Raw genomic sequence first — 27951 nt, forward strand, 5'->3', positions numbered from 1 at the left:
TCTATAAGGATAAAGTAACTGAGGTTCCTTTTTGATATATTACAATAGCCTAGTCAAATTTCTGAGTGTGGTTAGGAGGATTATCGATGCTCTGCAGAAAAATCCCTTCATGTACATATGGAATTATAGTTTGCCTTCATATACATACAGTAGTTAGGTAAGCTTCCAAAACTCAAATTGTATGAATAAATATTTCTGTATTTTTTTTTCTGGAAAAATAATCACATTCTCATGTTCTTGCTCATACACACTGGAGCATGTTTTCTTGCTGATTTTTAAGTACATCTGCTTTTCCTGCTTATGAGCTTTACATTTGCACATGGTATGAATTCAAAGTGAATGTTTGCATAATGGTCCTAATAAGTTTGAAAGCTCAGGGTTGGAATACAAGTATCTGCTACTTGAGCTAAAGAATAAGAATTTACATAAGTACAGCTAGCTTTAAAGTCTCCAGTGCCTATAAGCATCATATGACACTAACTTCAGTGGCAGCTGAGCACAGCTTGTTGTTGAGCAAACATATGCACACCACATGAAATTATTAGACAGTGAGAATGACACACTGTTTCATGTGTATTTTTAAAAGCAAGAATATTTATTTAATGACTGTGGTATATTTTATTAGGTTTTGCTACTCAGCGAAGTTTCAGTGACATTTAGGTAAGCAAGGACAAGTTTCATTTTCATCTTAAGTTAGAAGGTAGAGTGCAAGATAAGCAAATTGGTCAGTTGTCAGCGTATCAGAAGTTGGTCTCAACACCTTCCTGTCATTTAATATGTTGACATATTCTTGTATCCTCAAAGTGAAAATGCAACAATCAAAAGATGGAGTAGATCTGTGGAATGCTTCATTATATTGTGTGGAGCTCTGTGCTCAAAAGGCAAATCTGATTCTTGAGACATCTAAATAAGTGTTCTATTTTTATCTGTACAGATGAATCAGTGACAATAAGGCAGAAGACGTCAGCGTGACTTGAATGGATGTTTGAGGTAGCATTGTTCTCTGTGGTTTCCTGACTGATCCTTTCCATCAATGAGTGTTATGGGAACGGATTTGTAGAAGTCTATGATCTCTTCCACGGAATTAAATTTCTGGGGGAAAAAAGATAGTAATCAGTGACTGAAAAATGAAATTGCTAGATGATTTAATCTATAACATTAAAAGACTTGCAAATGACAGTATTAAAAGTAGGTATGGAATTTTCATGGAATTATGATTAGATGAAAGCAGTTCTAAAAGGAAAAGCACCATATTTTGGTCCTCGTATTTCTTTTTTATGTCTCTGTCGTGTGCAGGACAAATCAACTAGCTCCTTAGGGCAAAAAGGGAGCATGTCTAAGCCCTGGTAATGCAGTAACACCTATAAGAGGTTGTGATGCCAGATGTGATGCCAGATCTTGAGATGATGAAGCAACCATAAATTGTTATTAGCTTTTTCCTGCCACAAGTTAGACTTAATTAGCAGTATGTGATATTTTACTCTGCAAGTTTCAGTGTACCTTATTAAAAATACACTTTGTTTTCCCATTCAGTTCATTGAGACAGTTGCTATAGAATCCCTTTGAAGTATGGAACAAGAAGCATCTTGTTCTCTCATGCCCAAAAAATGACATTCTCCAAACAACTCCTAAACTGATAAAGGTATGGTTCAAGGTTGCCGACCTGATTAAACAGCAACAGAAAGCTACCCAAGATGTTTATTCTCATCTGCCCTAGTGGAAGAATCCCATTCCAATTATTAGTAGTCGTTCAGTTTAAATATTTCTCTTCCCTGTGTGTACCTTCTAAGCTCTTATCACACCACAAAGCTCTCATCATATCTGTATTTTCCTCTTGAGCTAGTCTTTGTACTCATTGGTATTAAACCACCAAAACTGCACACTGTAATGAAAGCTTACTTTGACATTAATACTTATCACCTATTTATATAACATTTACTGTAAGCATGGCTCTTCATTTTACACCTGGTAGTGTCTCAAGGCAGTGTCTCTCACCCCCACCTGATTCACACCTAGTTTGTAACAACAGAATCTGATTAACGATATGATTTGGTGAAACTGTTCCTGTATTAAGATGAAAGTTATTTGATCTCAAAGCCCATATGGTAATTTTCTAAACTTTTGATAATTTTTACTCATATGCATTTGTTTTACTTTGTTGTTTTGTCTTACGTTCAAAGTCACTCTTGCTACTGAAAACTGAGCCAAAACTGTGGTCTGTATTTCATGCCTTATGAAAGTAATCTTTACTTTTTTATTTAAATTAACTCTTCCAGTACCAATTCTTTTCCTGTTGGTTGGGAGGTCAAAAGGTCTACTATAATTGTTCATCTGCTTTGGAAGTTTAATTAGGCTTCACTAGGTTAATGCCACGTTGTTCATTTTTGTAGCTCTTTGGTAATGGGTGAAAAATGTCTCAGAATTTTATGTCCTCGGCTCTTTTAATGGATCTCCATATTTTGTAAAGAGGTATAAAGACACCTAAAGATGTAAAGATAAAGAAAATTCAGTATTTGACTTGTTTTCCTTCACTGTGTGAAGATACTCAGCCCATCTTTGCTGTTGTAGGAATTTCCTATCTGCAGGTCTCCAGACTGTTCAGGGGAGATGGGAATAGGGTCTCAGGGGTTGCTCATGAAAGGTGCAGTTCTGAATTGTGTTGGGAAGCTGGTATAACTTTGGGCTGTGTTGCATATCCTGAAAGACCATTCATCCCTGAGCTGTCATTTAGGCTGTGGACAAGATACTTGTCTTGTAAACATCTCTCAGTTGAAGGTACTGGCTGTTTGTTGTGCCTCTTTTCCTGGCAGTAATACCCCTGTCAGTGGGAGGCATTGAGGCATTGTGGAAGTGCTCCCGAACCTGCTTGGACTGGCCAGGCCAGTTTGGTGGCTGCTGAAGGTAGGTGGAGCTGATCTTTTTGGATCACATGGAAATGAATCCAGTGAAATGGTGTGACTGCTGTGACTGATAGTTTGAAGATGAAAAGCAGCTGCAAATGCATTGGTGAGGCTGGAGTATCTGTGGCTGGAAAAGGGAGATCCAGAGATACACATCAGGCTCTGCTCTAGACTTCTTTGTAAAGCAGGTACCAAGCTGAAGAGGAGCCTACTTCTGCCTTTCATTTTTACACATTTTTCATTACATTGGGAGTTGAGACTGATGCTACAGACATGCTAAAACCATGTATTTTGCATATCTAGTTTTGAGAAAGAGATAATAATACGTAAATTTCGTATCATGATCAGCTTTAAATATGAGCAAGGTTTGTATTTAATCATTTTCAAAAGAATTATGAAAAAAAGCCAGTGTTAAAGGGATCTCTGGATCTTTAACAGTGAAATTGTCAAGTAGAGGAAGGCAACAGCCAGGTAAAAGGTGCTCAGAATACCAGTCTTGAATGTAAATTCCTAAATTCCATGTATGCGCCATTTGAGGATCTGATCCTTATAGCTTTATGTAATTCGGCCTTTAGAAAGCTCAGTATGGTATATCAAGTATGTATGTAGGTGTGAACATCTGTGGCTAAATAGCTAGCGAAAGATGTACCTCCACTAAGAGAGTAAGTGATTTTCTTATTTTTTACCTTTCTGTTTATTGTATTAGAGTTTGATACTAATTTAGCTGCATGGAACTTCAGTTACTTTTACCATAAAAATCTGATCATCACCCTCTTTTTTCCCCCCTCTTATGACCTTACAGGGCTACATGGGAACTAATGATAAAAGCACTCATGAGAGTTAAATGGCATTTTAAAAAATAACTTAATTTAAAACATTATTTGATGATACAGTATGTTAACAACTTGTAGGCTGTATAGTAAAAATCAAAGGTTGCAATAAGATAGGAAAAACTTTGAATAATTATGTGTAAGGAAAAATGTGTTTTTAATGGATGAAAATAGACTAATTCAAAAGTGAAAACACACTGCAGAAAATCTGTTTAGACCAAACCTCTGAATAAAATCACTGTCTGGGGAAAAATGTAATAGGTCTGCACGTATTCCTTGGTGTTTAGGTTTCTTTCTGTTTGGCTGGTGAAGAGGGAATATTCAGCTAATCTAGATAGAGCAGCTAGGTGTGGCTGCACTGCAAGATGTGGTGAAACAAAGGGTATCCCTGCAGAGGGACAAAGTAGAGTGCTCTGGAAGGCTTTTAAATGGGTACTAAAAAATTAAAGGAAGCAATTTGCTAATATTTCACAGCCTTACAAAGTATTTTCACTTTCAAAAAAAACCCCTTAGATGAGCTGCAAAAATTGAGGTGACAGTTTTCAAGAAAGAGCCTTTTTGGGGAACCCTTTGAGACTGCCGGAGCTCTTCTGAGCAATGTTGATGCCACTGATTGTTCATTACTGCATATGTTCTTTGTGCCCAGTTCTATTTTCATGCATAGGATTGCCGTGATTGTGATTCCCTGGCACAACACTTAATTGACCAGCAAAGAAATTCTGTGTTTTTTTTCTGTTGTGCTTGATTTGGAAGATTTGAGTTAAAGAGAAGGAATTCTCAAAGAAGAAGGCATAAGGTAGGCAGTCATGATTACAGATTTGGCCTGGTAGAGCCAAGTCTTGGATTCACTCTGTGTTGTTAACTAGATGCTTGGAATACTTATTTTGGAGTTGTATTTTGCAATTTGACTTGTCAGTCCAGACCCACTGTTTTAGATATGTACTGTCTGTGCAGAAATTGGAACAAACAACAAAGTCATATATTTTGGTATTTCCTGAGATGGGAGGGATTGTGTTCTTCCTTTTAGTTCAGTGAAAATTGTTCATGTACTGTTCAAGTGATTTTCCAGTTACCTTAATTGTTAAAGTTGTTAATGTAATGAAAATTTAGTTCTATGTCTTTATTTTCTTGTGAGAATACACACATACTCCATTATGCTGTAGCATGTCTTATTTCTCTCATTGTTTCTGTTCCGAGCTTGTTTGTATTAGAGCCATTACAGGAAGACTAAACAATGTCAGAGCTATGGAAAACTAAACTTGCTTTCTCCTAAGTCATACTAAAATTCCAGGAAATCATCTGGGAGTTGCAGTTCAGAAATGCAGCCAGTGCTTTACAGAAAACTGATGGTCACTACAGCAGCACCAATACCTTTAGTATAATTCTTGGTGTGTGCAACCATTTAGCTTCCAAACTGTTTCATTCTGCTTGCATAATGAAGGATTTTTTTCCCCTGTTTTGTGTGAGAAAAACCAATGTCCTTGAAGAACAGCTTTGCCAGTAAACTTTGTTCCTCTTGTGAAAGCTCATGAATCCTATTCCATGTTTTCTAATAAAAATTCTAATATAAATTTTGGACCCATCAGATGCCATAAATCAGCTTGCATCATTTTGATACCAGGCTTTTTAAAGTCTATTATACAAAAGGTAAGTTCTGCAAAGAATTGAAGTGCATAAAAAGGATATAATTGAAGATTCTGCTACAGAATTGTAATATATGTTGGTATAAATCGTGTTTTATTGTACACATATAAAATCAAGTATAAAAACATGTTTTATATAAAAAAACACAAGCAGCTTGAGATTGCAAAAGCAGCTGCTGGAAAACCAGGAATTTGTGAGAGGATGACCCAGCAATTAAGGTAACACTGAGAAGAGGTGGGTCCACCCAAGCAAGATAAGCGCTCTGAGACCCAGCGATTAATGCCTGATACTGACCTGATCTGATTCTCTAAAACAATGCACCTCAATGTGGGTTTCCTGAAAAATTACTCAGACTCCCTCTCCTGAGAAAAACTCACCACGATTGTACATCTCAAAGCCTGCTTCCCAAAAAAACCCGCTCAAACTTCATGTCCTTCTCAGACAACTCATCAGCAGTAACTGCATAGCCTCAAGCTGAAAAAACTCTGTAAAACTCAGCTCTCCTAAAGACAGTTTGTGAACTTGGGAGAATCAGTGCAACAGAGGCTGATTCAGAATTCACCCAGCGTCGATCCTGGGCTTAACACTGACAATGATTGTGGTTGTTTCCATAACTCAATTTTGCAAATTTTTCAATAAAATTCTTATTGATAAATTTGGCTGCATTTCATTTATAACAGAATCTTTGCAGCTTCTCCTAAGTTGGATTTTTGTCAGTGACTTGTACAGCTAATAACCCATAGGAGTTTGTTGCTTTGCACTTTTGCTCTGCAGCTGAGCATTCTTTATGTCGTGTTTTTATTTTTTTATTCTTTTTTGTTAAGTTTTGTTTTTAGTTTTTCTTAGTTTTGTTTTGAAAGTATCCCATTTTTATAGAGTTGACTTTCAGTTTTAATGTTTTATTTTTTCTTGTGTGAAAGATTTGCATATACAGCATTTATTATTTAACCGTATATGTAGAATAAGAATTAGACTCTTATCATGACTATAATTGAATTTAATTATATAAAGAATCATTGCTCGTCTAAAGGGATTTTCTAATTGAAATTTACCATATCTGAGAAACTGGTTGCTGGGTACCCACATGATTTAATTGCTTCTGAATATCCATGACAAATGTTGTCCTATTGCTTCATAGCACCAGGTCCTGCTGTCAGGTATGTGGAGCTGTGTATATTTTTAAATTCCTGCTTAAATTATCACAAGTTTAAAAATATGCTAAGATAATATTTATACCAGAAAAAGTAGAACTTCTCTTTCCTTTTTACTTTGGAGGTGCTACTTAGAGTAGATAGAAGTATTGTAAGTACTTAGGAAATTTTTGCATTGATTTAAATCTGAATTTGAGCATGGTATGCAAAATTTGGTCTTAAGCTATTATGTTGAAGCTGCTTGAAACTTGAGACATACTTAAAATTAGGGTATTGTGAAAGAAACTTTAATAAAACAACAAGTTTGTTATGTGGGAGAGTTTGTAACCAGTATTTAGTATTAAGAACTTGTGAAGTCCAACATAAAAGCTACAGGCTGTAACAGCAGATGGGGTTTTACTTACACTCTCTCCTCTGAGCCCTGTTCCCAAGGCATACTGTTGGCTTTCTTCCAGAAAACGTACTTTAATGTTGTATACTCTTCTTCCATAATAAACAACCAAAACGTACGGTTCAGCCTTTGATTTCTTTGAACAATCTCTAACCAAGAATGTCTCATCCTGTTGATACAGATTTAAATTATGGGTTGCATGGTTAGTTCACAACAAAACTTGTAAGCCATTGTGGACAGCTTACCGAAATTTTCCCCCCAGGAGTTTATATCCCAGGTTTTGAGATAAAATGGTACTTACAATGTTTTTCTGTAACAGTATCTTCTCTGCTTTGTGGCGATCATATTCTCCAACATACCATTCACATTTGTTTAAATCCTTAATTTTAAGATAGCATAATCAGTGTATAAAAATCAACAACAACTGGCAGAAGCAAAACCAGATTGTATCTAATCTGCCTTAAAAGCACATTCAGCATAGCATATAATGGTAGTGCATGTATATTGAGAAGTCCCGTTAGGAAGTGTTAATCAAATCAAACATTTAAATTCTTATCCGTGGTTTCAAGAGCTCATATTGAAATAAAGCTTGTCTTTTTATGTAGCAAAATTGGTCTTTACCTTTTCAGTGGGTTGGGTAAGAGATTGCATTTCCTGTTTTATGAGCAGATGTTTTGGTTTATTTTTGCATGCTGCATACGATGTAGGAGGTAGTGGCTTCCTCACTTTCAAATTATCTACACTTAATGTGGAACCTGTAAAAGTAAATTCAGAAGGAAAAGAGTTGCATTCTTAAAAGTTCTAATTTAATTTTACACTATATTTTACTTAGTAATTTCGAGAATAGTACTTTTAGAGCATTGTGATATTAACCTTTAAAATTCAGAGTTTCCAGTTACAAGTGGTCTTGTGCTAATGCAGCATCAGTGATTTCAGATGAATGCCCCAGAGATTTACCACATTAGTTTCCTGACGGTTTTTAATTGACTTCAATCTGACAGGCTGTTGTGCACATAGCAAAATAATAAACTGTTAATAAAACAGCAAATGCTAAATAAAATACTAAATATGGGACAAGGATAATGGTTCATTCTGTTCTACTTTCACCTTTTGAGTAATTTTTATTTGTGTTGGGTCCCAGTTGCTGTTAAAGCTCCTCATTATTCCATTGCCAACTAGCAGTGTTTCTACTGAGCTTTTGAAACCTCAGATGATTCAGAAGTTCTTCCATGCTGGAGAATTTCAGTCTGCTCTGTGACTTGTTTCAGTTAACAGATTCAGGAGCAAGGAGTGAGGCTGCTCTCGCATTAAGGAGGAGCTGTTGGTCTTTGGCTGTGTGTGTCTGCTCCATACAGTGCTGCTGGCAGGGGCCTGGAAGAGCTGAAATCCTTCTCCCAAAGCAAATGTGATTCTGTCATTATTCTCCCTGCTGGCTGTGGCTTTAGGGCTGCCCTTTACCAGCTAGACCCAGCTCTACAGGTCTCTGCGGAGCTAAGGGAGTGCAGGGCTTGGGTCAGGAACACAAGAAGTCGTGTAATATGGGAGGCTTGGGCTGACTGAGCATGCAGCAGAAACAGCCTGAGAAAAGCAAGGGCTTCCTTTTCAATGTAAAGATCAAATGTAATTTTCAGATATACAACATGGGGAAAAATTGTTAATTGAAGATAAAAACCACCATATTCTGCTGTGTAACAGAAAACAGTTTTGTGTGTTTCATGCAATGCTCGTGGGAGAAATGATCCAGTGTCCATTTTAAAAGTAAATGAGAAAAATGTGGTTATCAATGGCTTCCATCTTTTCCTTCAGGTTATTGTCACCAGAGACAGTGTTGTTTGTAAGGGTGGTATTTTTATTGCTTTATCTGTTCCTGCTTTGTCAGTTTATTATTTTTATGCCGGTATGTAGCATATTAAATTTTACTAGGAAGACTCTTTTACAGAGGGGCAGCGGTTTTCATTGTTCCATTCATATATGTACCATGTTCTGATTTATAACTGCATTACTTTTGTTTTTAAAACAAGATCAACTGATAGCAGTAGACAAAGAGCCATGATCTTCAGCAGGCAGTCAGTCTGTTCAGTAATGAAATCACTGTTCAAAGGGCTGGCACCAGACATCAACCTTTTGTTTCTGCAATCACTTTGACTTGTCAAAATGTGATTTTTTTTTTTCCCGTTCAGCTTATTGGATCATGATTTTAGCATTTTTGTTCACAATGCATTTTTAGTGGCTATCCCCAGAGTTGTTTTTTTTTAAAGAGACCTCACTGCTAGTACCATTGTTGCTTTATGATCTGTGCTGTGTATGTTTTGCAGATTTTTTTTTCTTGGTATGTCTTTAAGGTGTGGGACAAGAAAGGTAAAATTCTCTTGCAATGCTTATGTACCAAGTCTGGCTGAGGTGGAGCTAACAACAGCATGTCAAGAAATTAGATTTAATAAAATTAAATTTGTTCTTAAAGTATTTTTAAGCCAAATACAGACTTTAAGGCAATTAAAGGGTAGCAGGGGGAAGGCTCAATATTTATTCTCTCCCTTGCTTCAGGAGGGCAAGGAATTGACAGAAGAAAAAGGATTCTCTGCTCTCCCAGAGAGCCTGAAGGAGCAGAAGCCCTGGTAGGGATGATAGGAAGAGTCTGAAGTGGTAGCAGCAAACAGAGACCTAGATGAGCTTTATGGATTATGTAAAGAAAGATTTTTAGTAGGAATCCAGAGAATGTGTGGAATTGCACCCCAGCACAAGAAGGAAGTGGCTCAATGGAGGGAACCCACCAAAATCTGAGAGCTGGGGCCTGTGAAGCAAAGCTGGGGGAGGTGGGCTTGGTTAGCCTGGCAGTGACCAAAGTTAATTTGAATCCTACTTGATCTGAACAAAATATGCAGTCCATATGTTGTTCCTGGTGGTATTTGTGTTTACCATAAGTTCGTGTTGCACACTCATGGGTTCTTGGCACAGCTTAGAGGTTTGTTTCCTTGATAAAAAGGGCATTTGCAGAGGCAGTGACAGCAGAGTAAAAGTGTGCTGTGTAGTCAAGGACTGTAGGAAGTGCATTGAAAATCCTCAGTGCAGACATACAAGCATAGCAACCTGAATCTCTCTCTTACTCCTTATTTTTCCATGTTTAATTTGGCTTTCAGAGCAATCTCTGGTTCTTACCTGATTTGCAGATGTTTTTAGAGCTCTGTGTACATTGAGGGCTAGGAAAAAGCAATGAATAAAAGTAATGTCAGAAAAATATTTCTTCTGGTGGCAGTGTAAGTCAAATTAGAGAGAAATGCATAGCTGTTCTTCCCCAGAATACCCCTTCCTCTTACTGATGGCAGCTTTGGGCCAGGTTTTGGAGGGTATTTTTTGTATTTAGCGTCTTTTGACAGATTTCCCTTTTTTTCATGAGCCACTTTTTAAAGTTGCACGGAGTTTTGGTTTTTTTACTCTCCATAAGAGTTGCACATTTTAACTGCATGTGCAGTGATGCACAGTTTGCTTTTGTTCACTGCTAATTTCAGCTGATGTTCCCAGTGCCTCCATAGGAAGACCCAGGGAGCAGTTCTTCCATGCTTGTTCTGATTTTCTAGACCGCTCCTGAGTGGCCAGTTAGTATTTGCTTTTTTACACTGGGAGGAATATAGACCAAATAACTTCACGTAACAAAAGCATAAGAAGAAACAGAATACTAGGGGTCACTAATATGGTCATATTTATTCCATACCATAATTTTATCCCAAAGAAATGCCATTGTTATAAACAGCACTACATGAGAGATTCTGTATTTGTCTAGGAAAGATGTTAAATCATTCATATACTTACTGTGCTGTCTCCTATACTTTAGGGGTTTTGTTGCATGTTTCAAGAGAAAAGATAGTACAGACATTTAGAAAGGAAAGATTTGTATAGGTTAGAAAAACAAAGTAGGTCTAACTACAGAGGATTTCTGTGGAAGAATGATCAACCTTTGGAAAGCCAGGTGTATATCCTTTGTAAATAAAAATAGAAAATGAGGGGGAGAGGAAATGCTGGGGCTGGAGATAGCAGAGCTTCTTTATACAATATATTTAACACCCTATCACAGAAATAGCAGCAGAAATGTAATACAGCAGCATGCTATTAAAGATAAAAATTGGCTGTGCAATTACAATAGCTTGAAAGCAATTCCCAAAGATGGTTCTTGTCATACATCAGGGCAAAACATAATATATCACTGCATGGCATCAGAAAGTGGTATCATCTTGCTGTTACTGCATAGTGAGGTATAATTTTCTAGGGCAGAATGTTTAGTCCTTGAAGCATCCAGTACAAACTCATGGCATTTTTTTCCTACCTGGCTTCAGGAGGATGTTGTTGTGCTTGAAAAGATACTTCAGGTTTCTTCCCCAAAGTTGTAACTATTAGTAAAAAGGATAAGAACTTAATATTTCTTCTTTTGTGTAACTGACAGCATCAAGGAACTACTGTGAAATAAATTAAGTAAATTCATACACGAGGGTGAAGCAATTCAGTAGAAAACCTTAAAGGGCTGTAATCAGTCTGGCTTGAATGATTCAGCTAATGGTTTCAGTGGGAAACATTTGGGCTAGTACTGAATGTTACATGGGGGACATTACAGGGTTTGCTGATGCCAAATATGGCTTAACATAATAGTAAATCATGTAGAATGTTGAAGCAGAAGTATGTGGAGAGTTCATAAATCCTTTTTATAGGACAGGATAGGCATTGAATTTATTAATGCAGTCAATTCTATTTCTTGCTGAAAATCAGGAAATGGTGCCTTAATCCACAAAAGGAAACGCCAGAGGAAATTATGAACTCATTAACACAAAGTGTAAACAGCATGAAAGCCATGTACCCTGTATCTATCTTCAAAGTATTTTGGAGTAATGTTGTTTGTCATGGACCTTCGTGCATGTGGACACAGTGAGTGGTTTAAGCCATTTTTTCAAAGCTGTATATACATCTAAAGAACTGGCATGTTTTTAAACTTTGGAGGTTTCAATTTTTATTTTTAACTTTTTTTTAGCTTTAAAAGCCCAAAGATTTTCAAAAACATTATTTCAAAATTCTCACCCTCAAATAATGGTAGAGCAGCAAGATTGAGAGAAGGGTGATACCCTCTGTGCAGATCTCTTTTGGATATCCTTCTCTTGGTTTTTTAGGCACCAGCACTCTTATTTTCCCCAATACCTTAAGACATTTGCTTAGGGCAAATGTGATACCGTGGCTCCCCAAATAGCTGCAGCTAAGGCCAAGTTAAGTTTCCTTTTTTCTGCTGCTCATCAGCAACTGTTGAGGTCTCTTGAACTCTCTGTTCTCAGCAGATGTATACTTGGGGGATGTCTCTTGTTACAGTTAGAATTTTAATGGTAGGATATTTAGTTTTGGAATATAAAGGAAAGACAACAAATTATTATCATATTATTGAATACTGACCTTGCTCTCTTCCAGGTGCCTATAATAAAATGATAGCATAGTAAATATTTTTCTTTGGATTCATAACTTGAATTTACCAAACAAACAGACCCAGTTACCCACCAGTTTTAAAATAATTTATTCAATCATCACCTGATCACTTTGTCAAAAACCTGGGCTGAATATTGATACCAGTCTACTAGCAGCAATGAGAATTGAACTTCATAGACGTGTAACTGAACATGTGGTTTACTGCAAAGATCACCATTTCATATAACTATTGTGTATCTGCTTAACTTAAAATATGATTTTCCTTTCTTGATCTTGTATTAAATCGAGATTGATTATGGTTAACTGGAGAGACACTATCCAAAGGTTAAAATCAGTCACTTACTTTCAGGCTCCTTAACTGACAATGCAATTATTTTTACTGTCTTGGCAGATATTTCATTCAAAATCACTGTGTGGAGAGTCTTAATCCAACATATTATGTTAAAAATAAGAATGATAGGTTTCTAAATATCAGAGTTTGACTCCTAAACTTTCACTATATTTCTGAATTATTTTGATTCACAGATCAAAATGATGGAAATATCAATTATTTTGTTTGTTAATTTGATGTGTCTTAAGACTATAATTCAAAAACATTAAAGAGAAAAATAGTTTATTCTTTGTAGATGTTGCATTTTGAGCCTTCCTTATTAGTTACTTCTCCAGTAATGTTTACCTATTACTTAGGAATTTCAAGTCTTATTCAGGCTGGACAAGACCTAGGCAGGTCCTAGCCCAAGCTCCTGCTTAAAGCATGGAGAGCTGTGAGATGAGACCTGGGGTCTCAGGGCTTTAACTGGCTGGGCCTTGCAAACCTCTCAGAATGCACATTTCACAGCCTGTCTGGGAAAACTCAGGACACTCATAATTAATTTTTCTTCCCTATTTCTGATTGGAATCTTCATAATTTCTAGATTGTTGTCTCTTGTACTTCCACTGTGCACTCTGTAAACACCATGCTCTGCCTTTTTGACAAACATGTCTCAGACGCTGACTGGCAGCTGTTGGGTTCCCCCAGGCTGTCCCCTCTCCAGGCAAAGGGATCTCATCCCACCAGACTCATTTCACTGGACAGGTGCTGCGTGTCCTGGCTGTCCTGGTGACCCTCTCTGCTCTGTCAGCTTCAGCCTTGAGCAGTACTCAGGTGTTGTCCAATGAGTGATGAGGAAAAGGGAATAGTCCTTATGAGTGATGAGGAAAAGGGAATAGTCCTTATGAGTGATGAGGAAAAGGGAATAGTCCTTATGAGTGATGAGGAAAAGGGAATAGTCCTTATGAGTGATGAGGAAAAGGGAATAGTCCTTATGAGTGATGAGGAAAAGGGAATAGTCCTTATGAGTGATGAGGAAAAGGGAATAGTCCTTATGAGTGATCAGGAAAAGGGAATAGTCCTTATGAGTGATCAGGAAAAGGGAATAGTCCTTATGGGTGATCAGGAAAAGGGAATAGTCCTTATGAGTGATCAGGAAAAGGGAATAGTCCCTTCCCTTGATCTCTTGGCAATGCTGCTGTTGACACAGCTTGATACGCTGTTGGCCTTTATGGCTATCAAGGGTACACCAGTGGCTCATGTTCAGCCTTTGGTCCCCAGGCCTTTCTAAGCTGATCAGAGGGTTTAGTTCATTCTTGGGTAGCATTTTGCCTTTGTCCTTTCCAATTTCAAGAGGCTTCTCTCCTGCAGTGTGTCTGGGTTATGGTGAAGGGCAGTCCTCCTCTCAAACCTATTGATCTATTCTTTGGTGTCTGAAGCCCTGAAAAGGGCACACTCTGTCTTCTCTTCCTCCAGGAAGAGGAAGAATATGTCCATATGAATGGACATAAGAATATATCCATATGAATGGGAAATGATCAAAATTAAATTTTATCTTTTGCATGTTATGAGACACACAGTATTTCTCCTTAAGATGTAGCCAAACTAAGAGCCTGTTAAGAGCTGAAGTATTTGTGCAGCTGTACAGTGTCCAGCCAGAAATATTAATTACAGCTGTAAGATATTTATTTTTCTTGGGAGTGTTTTCATATTTGGTTTGTAATGAATCGGTATCCAAGGCAAAAGTTTGTTGTTTTTTTTTTAATATTGTCTTTCTTGCCAGTATATCATTTTTTTAAGCATTAAGTGTTGATTACAATATTGCTATCAAACCATGTTTTTGTCACCATCTTTCAAATTAAAGAAGCATCTAACCAAGAGGAGTGAGGTTTGGGGCAGTCTCCCAGTCAGAACTGGAGAAGGAAAACTCAATGGATTTAGAAGTTAGACAAATCTGTAGATTGTGCTACAGCTTGCTGTGGAAGTAAAGTTGGGATTAGCTAGTATAGATTCCTTTCTTCTGTTCCCTTTAATGAGAAAAAAAATTAAAACTAATTGAGTAGGAACACATTAGTCCATGAAGTAAAACATTTGGTAAGAAGTTCAAAATGTTATAAATTATAACCTCTTTCCAAATTTTACAAATATCCTTTAACACTCTGCATGATTGTAGGGACTGTCTCTTAAGTTTTATAGGAAACCACTTGTCATAACTAAACTCCCTTTAACCATTTCCTCTGCTTTGCTTCATTGGTCTGAGTAGAGAGTGAGTGGGGAAGGAGAGGCAAAAGGGAGCTGGGGGATAGCAGGCACTGTTAAAACTGGATTTAAAATGTATCCATTTTTGTTTCATATTGAAATGGATCATCTTGTATTTGAACTATTTATATTACGTTCATGCTATTACACTGCTCCATTGACCTTATCATTTCAGTTTGCTGCTTGTAAAAAAGTTTGTGGCATCTGTCTGAAGGAGAGTGTCTCCTGCTGCTCGCTCTTCACAGGCATGCACATCAGGCACTTATGAGAGATGTTTTATGTGGAAGGTTGGATAGGTAGCTTTGCACTACGTTTTTATGTTTTTATCTCTTCAAACAAATTCAGAAACTTGCCCCATTCAGGAAGTAGCAGTATTGAAATTGCAACACACATTAAAGATGGATACTTCTGTGACACAAAGCTAATAGGACTCATAGTTTTTTTTAACTTGATAGGCTAAAATACTATTACAAGAGAGGCTGTGTAGCTGTGGAATGTGCTTGGCTTTTATGGTCCTAATACATACACAAAATGAATACTTACTTTATTTGATTCATTAACAGATGAGTGTCTGGAAAAGAAAGAATAATATACAAAACATTTAAGTATGATAAAAAAATCACTTTGGGTACATCATGATGATTACATCATCACTGAAAACTAACAGGCCTTTACAAGGGAAGGATTTTGTTACTGCTGTAGAAGTTCAGAGGCTGTTTATTTTTTTATATGAATTATTTTCAGGAGAACTATCTTGGACATCCTTAAAAAAAGAATAGTGTCCACTGAATTCAGTATGGTATAATACAACTTTGTTAAGTATTTACACTGGGGAAAAAGAGGAGCATCAACTTCAGCACTTTTCATCTCATGCCAAAAGGTCTTATTACACACTTTAGAGTCAGCCATAAATGGAAGTAAGTTCCTTGAAGACTGAAGAACTTAAAAAATGAAACACTCATGGAGCTGAGAGGAAAGGAGGTGCAAACCAGGGAAAGATGAGTAGAAAATGTTCCTCATAGACCTGATTAAGTAGGTGTTAAAGTATTTTTCTGCTTTCTCCTGATATGCCTGATCAACAGCAGTATCATCCTTTCCCTGGAAGGAAATAATCTCCCTCCAAAAAAAAATGGACAAACTATTGAGTCTGACGTCTTCCATTAGATGTTTTGGTTATGATGAAAGCTTACGCTTTCTAGCAGCGTGTATCTCCTAATAAAAGAGACAGAAGACCAGATTTTACAAGCTATTTAGCTGCATGAGGTGTGAATAAGCTTCTGATAATTTTTGGAAGGCACTGAGATTTAGTTCCTTTTTAGCCTATCTCTTGGATTGAATAAATATGGCAGTGAGATGTTTTGCTCAATCAGTCAGAAGACAAAAGGAAGATCTGGTACAGGAAACCCTGGGAGCTATTTTTCAACGGTGACAAGGGCTCTCTTCCTTGTGCCTGTGTTGAAAGCATTGATCAGCAGGGAGACCTGAGGCAAGAAATTTGGGAATTATCTGTATTATTCAAGAAGGCTAGGAGAAAGGAGAGGAACTGTTTTGGTTTGGATAGTTGTTTTTGTGTTAGTTTCTTCAATTTGTTAGCTTGGTCTTCAGGGCCATTACTTTATGTGTGAAAGCCCATATTCAGGACATTGGGTGGGTGGTAAAGTTCCGTGACATTAAAGATGTGTTTGCAGGGCTAGCCTCCACCTCCAAGGCCCTTGCATGGCCTCCTTACCATGGGCATATAAAAATTTCAATCATACCAGAGCTTCTAAAATACATTCCAAGACCCTGCACTTGCCTATTTTTTTATGAAGATATTTTTTAGAGTGTATAAATAATGATGTGTTTTGTAAGTCTTCCAAATTTTGTTGGAAAACAGGACTTGCATTCCTAAATCACATCTGTGGTTGGACAGCTTTGCTTACAGTCTAGCAAAGGACTGTAAGCTGTGGTGCTGTGCTCCTTCCCTCTGCAGCTCATATGTATGTTTTCTCTTTACAAAGCTGTAACTGGAGTGAGGATGGGTAAGAAATATTTTGAGTGAAGTGCTTGTGGGAAATTTGTCAAGTGCCTTTCCCAAATATTGTGTGGTCTTATTCTGTTCCACTTCGGCCTTACTCAAGTGATAAAACCCCTAGTACAATAGACATGACATGTATTTATATTACAGAATTTGGCTTTATAATAGGACTTTTTAAATCCAAGTGCTCTGCATACTGATATCTGCGGGCAACACAGATTATAACATTTCTCACAAAGCTTTCAATCTGTGCTGCCCTGCCAAGGGAGGAGATCAGTCAGGTCTTGCATCTGAATATGAAGTTACTTCATATTAATAAAATGTCTTAGCAACCAACAGCTTTTGGAACCTAATCCATGAAAAAATTTAAGCACCATTCAGGAAAAAAAACCCACCCCAACAACCAATTAGAGCTCACTCATTAAGTATATAGTTAACCTTAGCAAAAGATTGTCTGCTTGATTTGTAAGCTTATTTTCCCCCCAAGGGATTTGAAGTGACCTCTGTAAAATGGAGCAAAATTCCACCCTGATGAGTTGAAATTGAAATCATTTAAGGAAGGATGGACAAGATTGACACAGCTTCTGGCTGCTATGGGTTTTTGTCAAGAGTCATTTGAGCATCATACCCTGTGTCCCCTGGATTTGTGTCATTCCTCTTCCCAGCATGTGCCCAACACTGTGGCCCGTTAGGAATGTGCATTTTGGTCAGACAGCAAGAGCACATGTACATATGTGGCAGTGAGCAGAGAGTGTTTGTGCTCACCTGGCCAGGCACATGTTGTGTGGAAAAAGCAACCAGACTCATAACGTGCTGTAAGCCTGTGCAGGGTCATAGAGCTGGGCACAAGTGGTTTGTGCTTCAGGTGGCTCATCCTCACTGCCATGTCAGGATGCTGGATGACCACGGGCCTTGTGTGGCTGAGGAGTGCAAAATGGAAAGGGCAAGAAGTGATTCGTAGCCTGGATCCATTGGTCTCATGGGCTGAAGCCAGACTTCTGCCTACAGATGAGTCATTTCTTTTGCTCAATGTAATGTCTTTGGGATGTGGAGTGTGTTTCCCCATCACTTGATTCATTAGCTGTGCTAAGTAAATAGCATTTTTGTACTTAAAAGTGATTGCAAGACCTGTAAATATTATTAAAAAAAAATGGGATAAATCTTAATGTGTTTGTGAAAATTCTATCTACTTTTCTACTCCTTTACGTCTTTACCATTATTTTGTCAGGTTTTTTTTTTAAAAAAATGCCAGTGTCACGTTATACTAAATACCACTTCTCTCAATTATTCACAGCTGTCTAAAGAATAACTTTCTTAAGTAAAAGCAGAGGTGTGATGGAGGTAAAATTTTGTGGTTTGAGCAGGGAGAATGTTTTGATTCTCAGGGAACGAAGATGAGGAATGCACTGTACCTTGTGACTTTTGCTGATGTTGGAAAGGTGGGATCTTGGCTGAGTGTGTTCCTCTTGTGAAAGACCTGGCTGCTTATTCTTGGCTCTGGAGGAAGGGGCTGATACTGCTTTGGCAGCATCTTCAGAGGCCTAGAGAAGTCAAAGGAGAACTTGAAGAGCTAATAGGGAATAAAGGATGTGCAGGGATTGTGAAGAACTTTAAAGCACAAGTTGTAGAAGTAAGTGACTGGAATTTTCTGAGAGTATTTCAATGTATTTGTGCTGAGCCAGATCCAGCTCTTCAGGACCCTTCAACAGCAATAGTAATATTGGATAATCTACATTTGCAAGGTGTGACTATGCTCTGTTTTGTGCCACTAAATGGTGCTTGTGTGTGCCAAGTACAGCTCTGCAGTGTGGGTATTTCCAGGTGGGTATGGCTGCGTATATGGTCCAGCCAGGGAACACTGCAGTTTCAGACACAGAGGGGAAAATGTTCTTCAGCCCAGAAAAGTCACAGGTAACATGGCCTGCTGTTTTCTGAGGGATGTGGGCACGCCCTGTGCTCTGAGACCAGGCAGTCACAGCCCAGCTGTGACTGGAGAAGTTGGCTGGACAAAACTGGAGGTGGGTGCATCCAAGGTGCCTGGCAGAACTGCCTGCAGTGGCGGGCTCCTGGGCAGGGAGCCTTGTGTGTTTGCACAGCACATACTCAAATTAAGTCAAGTGAGAGAATGAAGAACCATTCTGGCCACCATAATACAAACAAACAAATAGTGAAATTTTATAGAATAATGGATTGAGAATGTTCTTATTCCTGCACTATTACAGTTTTGAATTTGTGAAATTTTACTGCCCTTTTATGCCATTTCATATTTTTTAGAATCAAATCTAAATAAGTAATGCTAATAATATTTTAATTTTTTTTTATATTTTTTTGATCAGTCAGTGTAGGCATGGAGGAATAAACTTGCCATTCCTAGATGACCTTAAAAAATCCTAAAAATAGGATTTTTTAAAATTATAGCAGTTATTATTTGAGGTTGACCAAATCAAGAAGTGATTAATTTTTTATTTGTGGGCATATTATAGAAAAATACATTTTTGGAGTAGAGCTTGGTCTATCTTCTGTGGGAGTAAGTGGAAATATTCCAGTTGATTTCTATACATGATTTAGATGTGTAGCAAAAAGCATTGGCAAATTGATTTAAGTGAGAATGAAGTCAATATTATCACAGTGAACAGAGCCTAAGGCACCAATAAAACTGGTGGAATATTTTTTTTTTCTCCCCAGCAATTTATATCTGGGTTGATCCAGATTCAATATTTCTGTGTTTTTGACTTGTCCATAGGCACGGCCAAGTTGGTTTTGAAGATGCAGGCCTGAACTCCTGCTGTGAATACTTAGAGCTCATGCTTTGTTTTCCCTAATTCCATATCAGAACCTGTAAGTCGAAGGAGAGCCAGCATAAAAGGATGCTGGCTCACTTCCAGTCACCTCATTACCATGAGCAGCACAGATGGATGTGAGCATTCATTAGCACTGGGTTCCCTGGGGACCTCAGGTAAGTGATCTCTGATGTGATCTTACCGTGGGGGAGGTGTAGGCTCCTGGAAAAGAGAGGAAACAAAAATCTCTGTAAGCGTTTTTTCCCCCCCTTGGTTTACTAGAGAGAAATGTGAAGAATTTAGATTAAGTGTCAAAGGGTTTATGTGCTCTACAGCACAAAACAACATGCCATTTTAAAATCACTGAGGAATAGAAGACATCCTCATGTGAGTGCAAGTGAGTGAGATAATGTAGGACTGCACATAGGAGTTCTCTTTTCCTTTAGCTAGTGCTAGCAAAATGGCAGCCTGCTTTTAAAAATCTATTAAATGGCAGTAAAAATTGTAATTGATGCGAGATGCTGCTTACCTGATATCCATGTGTTTTCATTCTTCCTCCTAAAAATTACAAATAATTCTTAGTAGACTGCTACCCATATAATTCATAAATGAAGTTACAGCTTTATTCTGACGTTGTTATTATTATGGGCAGTCCAACTCCATTCCTTGTCTTCCTCTGGCTCTACCTCCAGAACTCTGCTCTTGCTTTCAGAATGAAACATTTGAGGGTGATGTTTATTCAGGTATTGTAAATTTAAATATTTTTCAGAGACTTTGTAAATATGTATATATGCTTATTGAGTTAGGAATACATTTTTTGTCTGTTTTTATATTTATATAGAAATTTATAAAAAATACTGAAAACCAATGAAATCAGTTCTATTTTTTTCCAAATATACCAAAATATGATTGATTATTTAGCATCTTACTAATTTTATTTTTATTATGATTTTATTACTATTTAACATCTTACTAATAAAAAAAATCTTACTTTATTTTTGCTATATTGAAATTATTTTCATAAGTTCTACGTGCTGAAATCCTAACTAATGCAAATGACATGCAGCAGATCTCAAGCTCTCCTTCAACTAAACCATAGCAAATTGCTCTGAATAAAATAATGATACTGTAAACGTTTAACATTTCTAGAAAATACTGCTGAAAAAAGTCTTCTGTGCTATTCATGCCATCTTGTGGCAAGGCTACTTAATAACACTGGGCATGAGAAAAAATGTTAGGATGTATTTAGAAACGGTGTAGCTATTATCTAAAAATAATAATGTCCTCTATAAGCACTATTCACTCAGGAAGTACTAAAAATATTTATCAGTTGTGTTCTCAAACACTGGAGTTTGATTTACCTGCCTGCACTGGCTATGGTTCATCTTAACATCAGCACACATCACATGGAGACATGTAAAACCAACCTACTAAGTCCTGGTGGAATTCAAAGCTTTAGATAAACTGGCAAACTGTCCTTGCCTACTGATTTCTGCGGATTTTTAAGCTGGCTTACTCTAATTTTTCTCAGTTCAGTTTTTTTTCCAGGCTACATGGGGATTTGATTGCAGGAATCAATCTAAACTTTCATTTTCAAACTGTATAGCGCTTACTTCCTCATCATCTGTAGGAATTCTTTCTCTACATTTTGCATTATAGTGTGAAATAAGAGGGGATAAAAAGCAAATGCTGTTTTACATGGAATTCTTTGAGTTATTTTTCTGGCTGATCAAATTATACTACTTCCTAAAAATCAGCTGTTACAGCAAACACAAAAGGGTCACATTTTCTTGGCTTGGCAGTTGCAGTCTTTTTAACCACATTACCTTATGGTTCAAAGATTTGAAAATGGTAAGATAAAAAATACCATTTCTTTTCAAAGATAATCAGATATTGAATCCTTCAGTGGCTGACTTCATGATATACTGCTTCATCCAAAGTTAATTAAATATAAAAAAGTGTATAGAAACCTGATTTAAAACAATCTTAAAATTGAGTAAAACTCAATCAGAGGATTTAATATTTGGGCACTTAGATTATTGAACAATAAGATAGTCTCTGATTTCAGCGCAAGAAACAGAACAAAAATTAAAGGTACATTTTGGACTCAAAATTAAAGGATTTTGAAGAAAATTTAGAGTTAAACGTAAATCAGCAGAGGAAAAAAATATGCTAGGGGATGTACCACGCAATTAACATATCCTGAGTAGGTGAACATTGTCAGAGAGCCCTTTTAAATAGTCATCCCCCTAGGATGTAAGTCCTTATTGGGAATTGCTGAAGTTGGTATTACTAGTTAAAAATAGTTATTAGATTATGTTTTACAATAGATTAATGGAAAAAACCTGAGAAGGGTAGGGAGTGAAAAAGAAGTACACTGTGAGAAGTAAAGCACAACAGGTTTTTGTAACCTTTTGGTGGAAGAGTTCAGGAGACATTGGCTTCTCCCTGCCCCTTTTGTCCTTACAATATGGTGAAAAGGAAAATCTGATTTTTAAACTGAAGAGTTTTTTTCCTCCCCCTGTAGGAATGGGAACTCCTGAGATAAAATATGTCTCCTTCTGTAAATAATTACTTCAGTGTTTGATAGTTGAAAGGGTTGCAAAAATTTTAAAAAATTGCAAAATTTGCAGGATGATTGTTTTGGAAAGCAGCTGCTGTTCTGAAAACTGTGTCTATTATATCACATATGATCTCTGCCTAAGTACAAAAGGTAAATGTGGAAGTAACAATTGCTATTTCTGTTTGCAGAAATGGGTAGGTTTGTTTGGTTTTTTTTAATTATACCTCTTACATTTGGCACTGTTCTCCCCTCCGGATCAAGTGTGCAAATCTGTTAATAAACCAGAATAAAGATGTGATGTTAGTCATCATTCCTGTAGCTATGGCCAGTAGAAAGGGCGCTGCTCCTGGCTGGGATGCCTCTGAGACCCACAGTCAGCAAGGGAAAGCAAGAGGCAAGGGCATTGTGCAAAGTGAAACAGGAACAGCTCACAGGAACTTGGGCGAGTGATGTGGCTAAGATTTTAAATAGCCTGCACTTTGGGGGGTATTACAGAAAAGGGGAAATCATTTGTGAATACAGTTTAGTATCTTTACTTACAGCTGAGTGTTGAAGGGGCTGAGATGGGTTCTCACTCGTTGGGGAAGTGGTACCTGAAGGCCTTAAGCAACGTTTGTCTGCAAAAGAGGAAGAAAAATCAAGCCTGAGTAATTCAGTAATATGCTGTTTGAAAAAGGAGGGGGTCTTAATGTTCAAAATGTGTCTTTCAGGTCAGGTCTCGCCATTTTCATTGAAATTTTTTTTTCCTTTTTTCCCTCAGACTTTACAACCCTTTTAACAGCTGTATGGAGGACATAAGTATGACCCTGGTAGTAAGTACCCTTATGGTTAACCTCCCCACTGTGGTTATAAATAAGAACCTTCACAAGCTGGTAAACAGTTAAGGCAGATATTTGACCTTAACTGTGGTTAGATTACTAAATTTGTTTTTCATGTGAACCTTTACTCTTGGCAATGCTGTCGTGTTGTTCTGGTTTTGTGACTGTTGTAGGGGTTTTATTCTCTAGGTTGTATTTTAATTTTTAGCTTTTAATAAAAGCTGCATTCCTGGCCAACAAAAAGAAGTGTTCATGTTGTATACTAACATGTTTTTCAGTCATTAATTTTACATCTCAAGGGCATTTTGACTGTATTTATCTGGAAAAGATGTTAAAGATGATAGCATTGAATTTTACCCTTTTGAAATATATTTTCAGTCCTTTCCTTGCTCTTGTATCTTGTCACATTATAGTTACTGGGCATAATACACAGACAAAAAGCAGGTTTTTGTTTATTGTGTTTTACCTGAAATCACAAAACAAAAACTATGTCTTTTGGCTATTTCAGGACAATCTTACATGAGCAACAAAAGATGCTGACTGCTAAATGAAAGTTTTTCCTACTAAGATAAAAACTGTATTTGGAATTCACTTCAGGTTTCCAAATAAAATAGACAAATTAGTCTTGGAACATAATGTAAATATCTGGTTGTTCAGACTGATTGTGATCCTTTCACAGACTGATAAATTTACTCACTTTAAAATCCATCTATTTGTTTAGACATCAAACAAACTCCCACAAAAAATGAGTAGCAAATGTCATTGCTGACTTTGATGTGAACTGGAGCAAGCTACCTGGTTTATAGTTTCCAGCCTTTCTCACCTAGGACTCCCCTCCATTTTTTTAACTATTTAAAACCTCTAGAGTGTTTATGTTGGGTTGGAGCAGTGCACAGCTAGGATGACATTTCACTTCCATAAATGGGATTTTAATTGGCTCTATATTTAGACATTAAATGTTACTTAGAATAGCTTTAGTAAACCAAAAGGTGATTAACCTTACAAGGTTAAGAATGCTTGAGAAATACACTCAAAGTAATTGCTTATTACTGCTATTTAAAGCATCAGAGAACACCTTTAGAAAGAATACTACATTATCATCTGAAGGAAAGTTTAGTGTGTTCTTTAATATGTTTTCCATCTTAAAGGTTTCTAGGCTTAAATAGCAGTGAGATTTTCTGAAATGGCTGTGGGTTTGATCAGCCAGATTTTTCACATTCCATGTGGAATGGGATAATAGAATTTATCCCATGAAGGTAATACTAAAATTAAAAAGCGGTGTGTACTTATTAATTTAGTAAAATTTAATGAAAATCAGGGTAACTGTTGAATATGAAGAAGGAGACAAAGCTCTTCTATGTTTTTGCCTACCAGTTGAACCATTTAATTAAAAGACCCAAACATCTGGACTGAAAATTCCAAGTCTGTAGTGTTCCTATATAACTCTAGGTTTTGCTCAGTTTCCACAGACAGGAAATGTTACCTGCATATTCAGATTCTTGTAGAGGTTTGGCAGGAAGGATTCTCAAAGAATCCATGGCCTCCAGCATTGAAGAACTTACAGTCTCGTACATATTTTCCTCCTCATCGGATAGCTTGGAGGAAAACTGTAAGTCACTCTTGCCCTTCATTGTCAAGTATTTGCTCTGGATAGAAGAAGAGATACACAGATAATACAAATAAATTTAAGTTCAAGATTGATTTCAGTGTAGAAATATAGGATTGCTGTAACCAGACATTTTGGTGCATGGGAAATTTTCTGATGGAAACTGAAGGGTTGGACAGTAGTTGAGGAAGTGGTTTGAGTACCTAAATTTTTAATTTAGATTCATGAAATAGCCATTTGGGGGACAGTTTAATGTCTCTCTGAATTTTGCCTCTGCTTTTGAAACATAATGAGAGTGTTTAATTTATGATCATTGCAGACATTTGAAACTGTATCTTTTATTTTAATATTATCCATGTGGTATTTGTATTGTACTGACTGTTTACATATGTTACTTGCAAGAATGTATTAACTAGCTCATCACAAATGTCATGCTTCAAAATAAAAACATACGGTGTTTTGGGGAATTTGTGCTAACAAATGTGCAGTCCAAGTGAATGTGCTAGTATGTATTGAACAGTGGAGTCCATGGAAATATGGTGCTGAGAGTGACTCAGGATGTCTCTGGATGTGTCCATACACTTGTATGGGTTTGTTTAAGGTTGTGTTCTGGAGTGCTGCTCCACCCTTCATCCTCACTGTTCACTCACTGTAACATAACTGCTGGCTCCATGTATATGTAACATGTACTCCATGCCTCTAGAAGTCATATTTCATTACCAACAGTGTAGGTGCATCCATACACTTGGATCTTTGATGTTTCTTTTATTCTCAGATTTATTCCCTGATGTTTGTTTTATTCTCATTAGTAATGGGGAGTCCATAGCTTTCTGATGTATCTTTTCCTACCACTTAACTGCCCTTTCAGTTCATGCTTTTTCTCTTGAGTGCTAAAATTTAAACCAATTTGTTTTACTCTCCAAGGACACTAAAAAAATTGATTACTGTCCACTTTGTTTCAAACTTCATTATGCTAATGCCTATAATTATATATATTTTTTTTATTCTTCTCACTAAGCAAATATACTTTAAATCTTTCCTGGATTGTCAACCAGAGACAAAAAGACTTTGAATCTCATATCCCCAGTATTACTTTCCTGTGAGCTCACTCCAGGTTTTACACATCTTCGTTACAGCATGAGGCAGACCTCCAGGAAGTGTTCTTTACAGTACATTGCAGGGTGAGGTTTGTCTTTATGACAGTACATAAAAATGTCACCACACCCTAGACAGACCCCTGCAGGGTACGTGGGTTTTCAGGCGCTTCTCTGAACAACTCTTTCCAGTTCCACAGCAGACTACTGTCAGCTAGGCTGAGAGTGGCTATCTTTCCAATCAGTTGTGCAAGCACTTTCATCTGAATGAAATGCACTTTCATCTAGACCAGGCATGTACTTGTGAGACTGTCTTCTGGGAAATATCAGAGGTGCAATAAAAATCAATATATATCACATTTACGGTTTTCTTTTTCATTATTGTAGTCATATTTCTGCTGAAAAGGAAATTACTTTTAGTTTGAGGAGCTGATGAGATGTTCTTCATGTTCAGATTAACAATTCTTTGCATGATCAGATCTATTATTTCCAAAATATGCTTTCAGATTGTATAATAGTCTCTCCAGGTACCAGATAAATCCTCAGGATTTACTTTCTTTCTTGGAAGAAATTGCAGTAACCACTGTTCTTTTCCATAATTTTAGGAACTCAGGACCCTGGAGAATTCTCAAAGATAATAAATTAATATCTCAGAAATTTCTTAAATAATTATTTTAAGTGTCTTAGCATAAGTAAATAATTTCCTGACCATTCTTTCCCCATTCTCCTCTGTGCTATTTTTGCCTTCTATTTGGTATTAGTTTCATGTAGTATCTGATTGTTATTAATCATTCTGTGAAATCTGAAGCAGTCAAAGTATTGATTGCATCAAACTTCATTAATCATCCTTTATTTGTCCAACTTTTCTATTAAAACATAGTTCTGTGCTATATTTTCAGCCTTCTGTGATTAAAAAGGTATTTACACTCTTTTCTTATATGCCTGAACTGAAACTCAAACCCAGATTTCGGATACAAATGGAAAGACACTGAAATGTCCACTGTTTGTTTTTCAGCTTTCATTTGTATTGCTTACATATTTAATATTGAGATTTATGACTTACATCCTTGTTGAGCTTGACTCCTGTTATTTTTACCTGATCTTATGATAAAGGTGTATTTTAGATTCAGCCCATAACTGGAGAATTGGCAAGTGAGTCACTTCTCCAGTCTAGATCCTACTAAAAAAAAGTAAAAGTTCTCATCTGTATTTCACAATTCTCATGCCTTATTTTGCATTAAAATCCAGTGATGAATGCATTTTTTGTTAGTATTATAGCCCAAGTGATATTAACATACATCAGGAAGTGATAAAAAGGTAAAATCTTAGGAAGAACACGTGGTACTTACAGAATGATAGGTGTTATCAGGAATAGTTCTCTTTTCTGCATAAAATGGAGAAAAGCTGTCAGCAGGTCCCATTCTGTAGTAAATTATACAGTAGCTAATATATAAAGGAATAAAACTGCCAACTGCAGATTTTAGAGTATTTGTTTACGGTATTTTAGAGATACTGAAAAGAGAACATGAAGCAGGTCCAGCCATGAGTTTGTGGACCTACACAATGCATGAGGAAGTAGCTATGTGGAAATGGGATTCACAGTCATGAGCATGTCTAAGCCTGCCCACCAAAAACACCCAAAGAAGGATGTGCTTGAAACTCCTCTCTCTCTCCTGAGTTTTGCTTCTTGGTGCAGAACTTTGAGATCTATGGGATTCCTGGTCTGGAAATCCCTCTGTGGATAGAAAAGTGGTTTTTTTCTCTTCGTAGCAGAAGAAAATCCCAGATCTGAGAAGACTCCAGCTATCAGGCCATAAATTGTTCTTGGTGGTATTTGTCTGTCCAGGAAGCTGTCTCATGGTGTAGCCAGGAGAGCCTGAGCTACAGGGCCCAAGAGCTGGCGAACAGAGACTCCCAACTTCTGCACTTAACCTGATCCACACATTTAATCCAGTGACTCTTTAATGCAGGACAGCCATGGTGTGACCTTGCCTGGTATGTGCTCCTGTTCTGGACTGTTTCTATCTTTTCTTAGGCTGCCTGTAACATCACAAATCTTGCATCTCTGGCTACATTATGGCCTGATTTCAAAAGTAGAGCATGAAAGTCCTTCTATCAAGACCAGCCAATAACA

The 27951-nt window shown here is 37.1% G+C and overlaps 1 protein-coding gene across 1 annotated transcript; it reads right to left on the minus strand.

Moving 5' to 3' along the window:
* Positions 1 to 755: 755 nt before the first annotated feature.
* Positions 756 to 27248, minus strand: CLNK (cytokine dependent hematopoietic cell linker). Its single transcript, XM_088056787.1, has 15 exons — positions 27167 to 27248; positions 24601 to 24763; positions 22840 to 22916; positions 22524 to 22569; positions 20266 to 20294; positions 19939 to 19958; positions 18369 to 18497; positions 15483 to 15510; positions 12341 to 12359; positions 11235 to 11298; positions 10073 to 10113; positions 7538 to 7671; positions 7218 to 7295; positions 6930 to 7085; positions 756 to 1092 (listed from the first exon to the last, which is right to left on the minus strand). The coding sequence occupies exons 1-15, from the start codon at positions 27236 to 27238 to the stop codon at positions 964 to 966; spliced, it is 1185 nt and encodes a 394-aa protein (XP_087912913.1). The 5' UTR covers positions 27239 to 27248; the 3' UTR covers positions 756 to 963.
* Positions 27249 to 27951: the final 703 nt, after the last annotated feature.

The sequence above is a fragment of the Pseudopodoces humilis genome, chromosome 6 (assembly GCF_049639895.1).
Source record: "Pseudopodoces humilis isolate 2021_Gansu_Grassland_sample_001 chromosome 6, ASM4963989v1, whole genome shotgun sequence".
NCBI lineage: Eukaryota > Metazoa > Chordata > Aves > Passeriformes > Paridae > Pseudopodoces > Pseudopodoces humilis.